At 43.1% G+C, this 11,133-nt stretch overlaps 1 protein-coding gene across 1 annotated transcript; it reads left to right on the forward strand.

The window, feature by feature from the left end:
- The first annotated feature begins 15 nt into the window (after nt 1–15).
- On the forward strand, nt 16–10,746 carry slc25a20 (solute carrier family 25 member 20). The gene is made up of 9 exons (XM_084417179.1): nt 16–1,104; nt 1,490–1,582; nt 3,230–3,357; nt 3,559–3,649; nt 3,771–3,888; nt 8,837–8,909; nt 8,996–9,105; nt 9,344–9,468; nt 10,284–10,746. Exons 1-9 carry the CDS (start codon nt 1,003–1,005, stop codon nt 10,344–10,346), a joined length of 903 nt encoding a protein of 300 aa, XP_084273305.1. The 5' UTR covers nt 16–1,002; the 3' UTR covers nt 10,347–10,746.
- The last annotated feature ends 387 nt before the right edge of the window (nt 10,747–11,133 follow it).

Here is an 11,133-nt window from a genome sequence, read left to right on the forward strand (position 1 = left end):
TTCGGACAAAAAAAGTCTAAATGATGACATACTGCGACATTTATGAGATGCAAAGTCGACATTATGAGCTGATTTAGTCAAGATTATATCAGAGCCGCTTCACAAACAGGACAATAATACAACAGTTTGTTTCTAGAAGAACATCGCCTCATCGTCCACCCTAAGGCAGATCAATAATGTTGTTGAATATTAAATTGTTGAAGATTAATATTAATCTAAATATTAAATTTAGCAGCAGCAATACATGAATCATCTATACATGAATAACGACGAGGACAAACTTTTGATATATCTAATTAAAATAGTTATGTTATAACTGAAAAGTTATTCATTCAAATAATTAAAAATAATATAATAATAATTAACATTTATTAAAATGCTGCTGTCCTAATGCACCTGAAACGTGTGTCTGTGTGATATTGTATGGAAGACATTTTATCCACATAAGAAAATAATAATGCTTTTGTATATCTAAATGATGACAGTAAGTTATATATGAGATGAAATGTTTTTGATGTAAAAAGTCAAAAGTATGACATGCTAATTCATTTATGAGATGAACGTCGAAATTATGACATAAAAAGACAAAATTATGAGAGTAACTGTTATATGTCATATTTATGAGATGCGAAGTCGAAATGTTAATAGAGCCGCTTCTGTGATGATTTAGCAGCGGTCTGAACAATCATTTGAAGAATGACAAGGACAAACTTTTGATAGATCTAATTAAAAATACAAAATATATAGTTATTATATATAAGTGAAGAGTTAGTTATTCTGCTAAGCTCCACCCGTTCCAGGTCTGCGGTCCGTCGGTGAAGTAGTTCCGGGTGTGTGTGTGTGTGTGTGTGTTCTCTCGTATATGTGTGTGTGTATGTGTGTGAAAGGTCACGGCTGAGACTCACCGCTGAAAAGCACCTGTCTATCTGTCATTAGTCCGTCATTGTGTTTCTCTCAGACACACACACTGATTCCTCTCTGACTCGCCGGACCGAGCCGATCATGTCGAAGCCGCAGCCCATCAGCCCGATGAAGAACTTCTTCGCCGGCGGGTTCGGGGGAGTTTGCCTAGTGTTCGCTGGACACCCGCTGGACACCATCAAAGTAACAACATTCATTATTATTCAGTTTGTTTTCATTGTTTAGTGTTCGCTGGATATTATCAAGGCCAAAGTATTAGTCCTTGCTGTCATTATATTAGTCATTCACTTTGATAAATGGTTCATATAGCATTACTTCAGGTATAGTACAGTCATCTGTAGATGTATTCCTGTTTTATGTTAAATGTGGTCTGAAGAATCTACAGAGAAGTTTGGAATTTTGAAGAGGAACACAGGAAGCCTTTATAAATGTTATATATAAGTTGTGTACACGTGTTATTGTCAGTGGGGTGTGTGAGATAACCCCTGGATTTGTGACCTTTGACCTGGATCTGTTTGTGTGGTCAGTAGTGTCTTATTGAAAGGTGTTTTCCTGTGATCATACGCAGGTGCGACTGCAGACGCAGCCCAAACCCCGTCCAGGTGAATCTGCGCTTTACAGGGGGACGTTCGACTGCTGCAAGAAAACCCTGGCGAAAGAGGTGCGAGTGTCTCACTGCACCTGTCTCACTGCACCTGTCTGTCTGTCTCACTGCGTCTGTCTCACTGCGTCTGTCTCACTACACCTGTCTCACTGCACCTGTCTCTCTGCACCTGTCTCATTGCGTCTGTCTCACTGCATCTGTCTCACTGCACCTGTCTCACTGCGTCTGTCTCACTGCATCTGTCTCACTGCATCTGTCTCACTGCGTCTGTCTCACTGCGTCTGTCTCACTGCGTCTGTCTCACTGCATCTGTCTCACTGCATCTGTCTCACTGCGTCTGTCTCACTGCACCTGTCTCACTGCGTCTGTCTCACTGCATCTGTCTCACTGCGTCTGTCTCACTGCGTCTGTCTCACTGCGTCTGTCTCACTGCGTCTGTCTCACTGCATCTGTCTCACTGCACCTGTCTCACTGCATCTGTCTCACTGCACCTGTCTCACTGCGTCTGTCTCACTGCATCTGTCTCACTGCACCTGTCTCACTGCGTCTGTCTCACTGCACCTGTCTCACTGCGTCTGTCTCACTGCGTCTGTCTCACTACACCTGTCTCACTGCGTCTGTCTCACTGCACCTGTCTCACTGCGTCTGTCTCACTGCATCTGTCTCACTGCGTCTGTCTCACTGCATCTGTCTCACTGCGTCTGTCTCACTGCATCTGTCTCACTGCATCTGTCTCACTGCGTCTGTCTCACTGCACCTGTCTCACTGCACCTGTCTCACTGCACCTGTCTCACTGCGTCTGTCTCACTGCACCTGTCTCACTGCGTCTGTCTCACTGCGTCTGTCTCACTACATCTGTCTCACTGCACCTGTCTCACTGCGTCTGTCTCACTGCACCTGTCTCACTGCACCTGTCTCACTGCGTCTGTCTCACTGCACCTGTCTCACTGCGTCTGTCTCACTGCACCTGTCTCACTGCACCTGTCTCACTGCGTCTGTCTCACTCTCTCAGGGTCTGCGAGGGCTCTGTAAGGGCATGGCATCTCTCTGCACCTGTCTGTCTCTCTGCACCTGTCTGTCTCTCTGCACCTGTCTGTCTCACTGCACCTGTCTGTCTCTCTCAGGGTCTGCGAGGGCTCTGTAAGGGCATGGCGTCTCTCTGCACCTGTCTGTCTCTCTGCACCTGTCTGTCTCACTACATCTGTCTCACTGCGTCTGTCTCACTACACCTGTCTCACTACACCTGTCTCACTGCGTCTGTCTCACTGCATCTGTCTCACTGCACCTGTCTCACTGCGTCTGTCTCACTCTCTCAGGGTCTGCGAGGGCTCTGTAAGGGCATGGCATCTCTCTGCACCTGTCTGTCTCTCTGCACCTGTCTGTCTCTCTGCACCTGTCTGTCTCACTGCACCTGTCTGTCTCTCTCAGGGTCTGCGAGGGCTCTATAAGGGCATGGCGTCTCTCTGCACCTGTCTGTCTCTCTGCACCTGTCTGTCTCACTGCGTCTGTCTCACTGCGTCTGTCTCACTGCACCTGTCTCACTGCACCTGTCTCACTGCATCTGTCTCACTGCGTCTGTCTCACTCTCTCAGGGTCTGCGAGGGCTCTGTAAGGGCATGGCATCTCTCTGCACCTGTCTGTCTCTCTGCACCTGTCTGTCTCTCTGCACCTGTCTGTCTCACTGCACCTGTCTGTCTCTCTCAGGGTCTGCGAGGGCTCTATAAGGGCATGGCGGCCCCCATCATCGGAGTCACGCCCATGTTCGCCGTCTGCTTCTTCGGATTCGGCCTCGGGAAGAAGCTTCAGCAGAAAACACCGGACGACGCTCTGACGTGAGGCGCTGATGATGATCAGATTAATTCAGTTATTATCCTCTTGATTTGGGAAGCCATTAATGCCAAATTAGAAACAAAATCATGCATGAGATTAAAAAGTCAAAAGGTCATAATTATGAGATAAATTTGTGTGTGTATCTCTGTGTGTGTGGTGTGTATCTGTTTGTTTGTGTGTGTGTGTGTGTGTGTGTGTGTCAGGTATCCGCAGCTGTTCGCGGCCGGTATGCTCTCAGGTGTTTTCACCACGGCCATCATGGCTCCAGGAGAGAGAATCAAATGCCTCCTGCAGGTGAGAAACACATGTGCTTCACGGTTCCACATGGCGAACCGTGTGTGTGTGTGTGTGTGTGTGTGTGTATATATGACGAGTGTGTGTGTGTGTGTGTGTGTGCGTGTGTGTGCCTGTGCAGATCCAAGCGGCGACTGGAGAGGTGAAGTACTCGGGGCCGATGGACTGTGTGAAGCAGCTGTACAGAGAGAACGGCCTCCGCAGCATCTATAAAGGAACGGCTCTGACACTCATGAGAGGTAAAACACTGTTTATCCTCATTACAGTTTATCCTCGTTACAGTTTATCCTCGTTACAGTTTATCCTCGTTACAGTTTATCTACGTTACAGTTTATCCACGTTACAGTTTATCCACGTTACCGTTTATCCACGTTGCCCTTTATCCAAGTTACAGTTTATCTACGTTAGTTTATCCACGTTACCGTTTATCTACGTTACAGTTTATCCACGTTACAGTTTATCCACGTTACCGTTTATCCACGTTGCCCTTTATCCACGTTACCGTTTATCTACGTTACAGTTTATCCACGTTACCGTTTATCCACGTTACCGTTTATCCTCGTTACAGTTTATCCACGTTACCGTTTATCCACGTTGCCCTTTATCCACGTTGCCCTTTATCCACGTTGCCCTTTATCCACGTTACCGTTTATCCACGTTACCCTTTATCCACGTTATCCACGTTACAGTTTATCCACGTTACAGTTTATCCACGTTACAGTTTATCCACGTTACCGTTTATCCACGTTAAAGTTTATCCACGTTACAGTTTATCTACGTTACCGTTTATCCACGTTGCCCTTTATCCACGTTACAGTTTATCTACGTTACAGTTTATCCACGTTACCGTTTATCTACGTTACAGTTTATCCACGTTCCCCTTTATCCACGATACAGTTTATCCACGTTACCGTTTATCCTTGTTGCAGTTTATCCACGTTGCCGTTTATCCACGTTACCGTTTATCCACGTTGCCCTTTATCCACGTTGCAGTTTATCCACGTTGCCGTTTATCCACGTTACCGTTTATCCACGTTGCCCTTTATCCACGTTGCAGTTTATCCACGTTGCCGTTTATCCACGTTGCCGTTTATCCACGTTGCCGTTTATCCACGTTGCCGTTTATCCACGTTGCCCTTTATCCACGTTGCCCTTTATCCACGTTACAGTTTATCCACGTTACCCTTTATCCACGTTACCGTTTATCCACGTTACCGTTTATCCACGTTACCCTTTATCCACGTTACCGTTTATCCACGTTACCCTTTATCCACGTTGCAGTTTATCCACGTTGCCGTTTATCCACGTTGCCCTTTATCCACGTTACCGTTTATCCACGTTACCCTTTATCCACGTTACCCTTTATCCACGTTACCCTTTATCCACGTTACCGTTTATCCACGTTACCCTTTATCCACGTTACCGTTTATCCACGTTACCCTTTATCCACGTTACCCTTTATCCACGTTGCAGTTTATCCACGTTGCCGTTTATCCACGTTGCCGTTTATCCACGTTGCCGTTTATCCACGTTGCCGTTTATCCACGTTGCCGTTTATCCACGTTGCCCTTTATCCACGTTACCCTTTATCCACGTTGCAGTTTATCCACGTTACCCTTTATCCACGTTGCCGTTTATCCACGTTGCCGTTTATCCACGTTACCCTTTATCCACGTTGCAGTTTATCCACGTTACCCTTTATCCACGTTGCCGTTTATCCACGTTGCCGTTTATCCACGTTGCCGTTTATCCACGTTGCCGTTTATCCACGTTACCCTTTATCCACGTTACCCTTTATCCACGTTGCAGTTTATCCACGTTGCAGTTTATCCACGTTGCCGTTTATCCACGTTGCCGTTTATCCACGTTGCCGTTTATCCACGTTGCCGTTTATCCACGTTGCCCTTTATCCACGTTACCCTTTATCCACGTTACCCTTTATCCACGTTACCGTTTATCCACGTTACCCTTTATCCACGTTACAGTTTATCCACGTTACAGTTTATCCACGTTACAGTTTATCCACGTTACCCTTTATCCACGTTACAGTTTATCCACGTTACAGTTTATCCACGTTACAGTTTATCCACGTTACCCTTTATCCACGTTACCCTTTATCCACGTTACCCTTTATCCACGTTACCCTTTATCCACGTTATCCTTTATCCACGTTACAGTTTATCCACGTTACCCTTTATCCTTGTTACCGTTTATCCACGTTACAGTTTATCCACGTTACCCTTTATCCTCGTTACAGTTTATCCACGTTACCGTTTATCCACGTTACCCTTTATCCACGTTACCCTTTATCCACGTTACCCTTTATCCTCGTTACAGTTTATCCACGTTACCGTTTATCCACGTTACCGTTTATCCTCGTTACAGTTTATCCACGTTACCCTTTATCCTCGTTACCCTTTATCCACGTTACAGTTTATCCACGTTAGTTTATCCACGTTACCCTTTATCCTCGTTACCGTTTATCCACGTTACCGTTTATCCACGTTACCGTTTATCCTCGTTACAGTTTATCCACGTTACCCTTTATCCTTTTTACCCTTTATCCATGTTACAGTTTATCCACGTTACCCTTTATCCTCGTTACCGTTTATCCACGTTACCGTTTATCCACGTTACCCTTTATCCACGTTACCCTTTATCCTCGTTACCGTTTATCCACGTTACCGTTTATCCACGTTACAGTTTATCCACGTTACAGTTTATCCACGTTACAGTTTATCCACGTTACCCTTTATCCTCGTTACCGTTTATCCACGTTACCGTTTATCCACGTTACCGTTTATCCACGTTACCGTTTATCCACGTTAGTTTATCCACGTTACCCTTTATCCTCGTTACCCTTTATCCACGTTACCGTTTATCCTCGTTACCCTTTATCCACGTTACCGTTTATCCACGTTACAGTTTATCCACGTTACAGTTTATCCACGTTACCGTTTATCCACGTTACCCTTTATCCACGTTACCCTTTATCCACGTTACCCTTTATCCACGTTACCCTTTATCCTCGTTACCCTTTATCCTCGTTACCCTTTATCCTCGTTACCGTTTATCCACGTTACCGTTTATCCACGTTACCCTTTATCCACGTTACCCTTTATCCACGTTACAGTTTATCCACGTTACCGTTTATCCACGTTGCCGTTTATCCACGTTACCCTTTATCCTCGTTACCCTTTATCCTCGTTACAGTTTATCCACGTTACAGTTTATCCACGTTACAGTTTATCCACGTTACAGTTTATCCTCGTTACCCTTTATCCACGTTACAGTTTATCCACGTTACAGTTTATCCACGTTACCCTTTATCCACGTTACCCTTTATCCACGTTACAGTTTATCCACGTTACCCTTTATCCACGTTACCCTTTATCCACGTTACAGTTTATCCACGTTACCCTTTATCCACGTTACCGTTTATCCACGTTACCCTTTATCCACGTTACCCTTTATCCTCGTTACAGTTTATCCACGTTACCGTTTATCCTCGTTACAGTTTATCCTCGTTACCCTTTATCCTCGTTACCCTTTATCCTCGTTACCCTTTATCCACGTTACCCTTTATCCTCGTTACCCTTTATCCTCGTTACCCTTTATCCTCGTTACCCTTTATCCACGTTACAGTTTATCCACGTTACCGTTTATCCACGTTACCCTTTATCCACGTTACCGTTTATCCTCGTTACAGTTTATCCACGTTACCCTTTATCCTTTTTACCCTTTATCCATGTTACAGTTTATCCACGTTACCCTTTATCCTCGTTACCGTTTATCCACGTTACCGTTTATCCACGTTACCCTTTATCCACGTTACCCTTTATCCTCGTTACCGTTTATCCACGTTACCGTTTATCCACGTTACAGTTTATCCACGTTACAGTTTATCCACGTTACAGTTTATCCACGTTACCCTTTATCCTCGTTACCGTTTATCCACGTTACCGTTTATCCACGTTACCGTTTATCCACGTTACCGTTTATCCACGTTAGTTTATCCACGTTACCCTTTATCCTCGTTACCCTTTATCCACGTTACCGTTTATCCTCGTTACCCTTTATCCACGTTACCGTTTATCCACGTTACAGTTTATCCACGTTACAGTTTATCCACGTTACCGTTTATCCACGTTACCCTTTATCCACGTTACCCTTTATCCACGTTACCCTTTATCCACGTTACCCTTTATCCACGTTACCCTTTATCCTCGTTACCCTTTATCCTCGTTACCCTTTATCCTCGTTACCGTTTATCCACGTTACCGTTTATCCACGTTACCCTTTATCCACGTTACCCTTTATCCACGTTACAGTTTATCCACGTTACCGTTTATCCACGTTGCCGTTTATCCACGTTACCCTTTATCCTCGTTACCCTTTATCCTCGTTACAGTTTATCCACGTTACAGTTTATCCACGTTACAGTTTATCCACGTTACAGTTTATCCTCGTTACCCTTTATCCACGTTACAGTTTATCCACGTTACAGTTTATCCACGTTACCCTTTATCCACGTTACCCTTTATCCACGTTACAGTTTATCCACGTTACCCTTTATCCACGTTACCCTTTATCCACGTTACAGTTTATCCACGTTACCCTTTATCCACGTTACCGTTTATCCACGTTACCCTTTATCCACGTTACCCTTTATCCTCGTTACAGTTTATCCACGTTACCGTTTATCCTCGTTACAGTTTATCCTCGTTACCCTTTATCCTCGTTACCCTTTATCCTCGTTACCCTTTATCCACGTTACCCTTTATCCTCGTTACCCTTTATCCTCGTTACCCTTTATCCTCGTTACCCTTTATCCACGTTACAGTTTATCCACGTTACCGTTTATCCACGTTACCGTCAACATCTGTCATGTGCTTCAACTTATTTTATCTGTTCAAAAACAGTTATGCTTCTTGACATTGCAAACTGGTATTTGTTATCATGTTATTTTAATAGTGACTCTTTACAATAAGTTTTCATTTGTCAACATTAGTTGAACCAGCGTTCAATTGTTAACTAAGAAACTAAAACTATTAAAAACATTTCCTTTAATTGAAATAAAGCTGAAATGAAGTATAAATATTAGTTGGAAAAACTACACAAACATTAGACATTAGTTTGATGTGATGCTGATGTCAGATGATTGACAGCTGTCACTCTGTGTCTCAGATGTGCCGGCCAGTGGAATGTACTTCATGACGTACGAGTGGCTGAAGTACTCGCTCACGCCGGAGGGCAAGAGGTCAGTCGGGTCACATGACCAACGCTTATTACTCAATCCATCTGCCTGATCTCATGTGTGTGTGTGTGTGTGTGTGTAATCAACAGTCCGACAGAGCTCAGCATTCCCAGCATCCTCTTTGCTGGTGGGATGGCGGGGATCTTCAACTGGGCCGTGGCGATTCCTCCCGACGTGCTGAAGTCTCGTTTCCAGACCGGTGCGTGTGTGTGTGAGAGTGTGTTTGTGTGAGAGTATGTATGTTTGTGTGTGTGTGTGTGTGTGCGTGTGTGTGTGTGTGTGTGTGTGTGTGTGTGTGTGTGTGTGTGTGTGTGTGTGTGTGTGTTTGTTTGTGTGTGTGAGTGTGTGACGCATGACGTGCTTCAGGATCCGTTGGCTCTGTATGCGGAAGGTTTGACTGTGTGTGTGTGAGTGACAGTGTGTGTGTTGATCCGCAGCTCCTGAAGGCAAGTACCCGAACGGGTTCCGGGACGTCCTGCGAGAGCTGGTGCGTGAAGAGGGCATTGGCTCGCTCTACAAGGGCTTCAGTGCTGTGATGCTCAGAGCGTTTCCAGCTAATGCGGTACGACGCACTCAACACTACAGGGTCACATGAGGGTCAAACTGGCTCAGATTTACCGCCCAACTCTTTCATTTCACTCTTTTTTTTTTCCCCTTCAATTCTCACAAATTTCTCTCTTGCTTTTGGTGATGCTATAATTCTTCCATTTAAATCACCGTAAATGAACAAATAATCAATACCGCTAAATAATGAATAAAGACACATTTTCAAACTTTAAATAACATGTCACAACAATCTTCATGAAAAAAAAAAAAAAAGATTTTTTTTTTTTTGATATATATTGTATTTTAATCACTTTTTTTTCTTTTCCCATTTCTGCCACATAAGAAAATAAATCCTTTGGCAAATCATAATTATGAGATAAAAGTAAATTATGACAAATAAATAAACAATTTCCACATTTTATCTCATAATTACGACTTTAATTGAATAATTCACTTTTTATGTCATAACTTCCACTGTTTATCTCATAAATGCAACTTATGTTTAATAGTTTGCTTTTTATGTCTTAATTTTATTTTATTTTAATCTAATAATTATGACTAATTGAATAAATCACTTTTATGTCATAATTGTAACTTTTTATCTCATAATTATGAATTTCATTTAATTAATCATTTTTGTCACAAATAAAAAAAAATGTTATCTTATAATTATGATTTTATTTAATGAATTACCTTTATGTCATAATTTCAACTATCATGATTCTGATCAACCCGAGGCTTGCACAGGAAGTGTGAGCTGGACAGCTCAATAAAGTCAATCGTCCGTCCCACTTCCAGCAGTTCAATAACACTGTTCCCCGTTTCCCTCAGGCCTGTTTTCTGGGCTTTGAAGTGGCCATGAAGTTTCTGAACTGGATCGCTCCAAATCTGTGATCCAGAACCAGAAGTGACACCAGAACACGCGTGTGAGCCGGCGTACAGATTGGCACGGGACGGTCCCGACAGGGCAACCCGACGGACTATAGCACATGTTAATGAATGTCGCGCTGCTTTATGTTTTATCGAAGAGGATTTTAATCTGTAATAGTGCCTTATGAGACTGTGAACCGATTTCTGCCTTCAGGGAAACGGAATGTTTATCATGTAAAACCCATGAACCGTAAACCTCTGTCTGTACATGAGCACGTTTATACAGTCTCTGCCTTCGCCCTCATGACAGGAATCCAGTACACAGTCAAGGCCTGTTTCTTTAATTGTTTTGTTCATTATGTTTAATTCTCAGTTATTATCACCTACATCATGTACATAAATAAATGTATATTGATCATTTTCATATGATGCTGTATTGATTTGTGTTTCCCGCCTCTGTCCTCATGTTATCTTGCCTCTAAATCTACAGTATTTTATATCAGAATTTCAACTTTGTCATAATTTCAACACTTTATGCCATAATTACGACTTTAATTTAATAAACCGCATTTATATCAGAATTTCAATCTCATAAATTGACTTTTACACTGCAAAATCCTCAGAGTTAAATGAACTCTCCTCAGAGTACAGAGTGTTAAAGTGATAACACGTAAACCACAAACAAAGATGATCAGGTGATAATAGTTTTGATAAAGTAGAATAAATCACTTATCTTATCCCTGACCAAATGTCTGTCATCTGACGCCTTGGTTCAAATGTCACATCACTAGTTGTCATGTCTAAAGATTGC

Source organism: Rutilus rutilus (genome assembly GCF_951802725.1).
Source record: "Rutilus rutilus genome assembly, chromosome: 8".
NCBI classification, from domain to species: Eukaryota; Metazoa; Chordata; class Actinopteri; order Cypriniformes; family Leuciscidae; genus Rutilus; species Rutilus rutilus.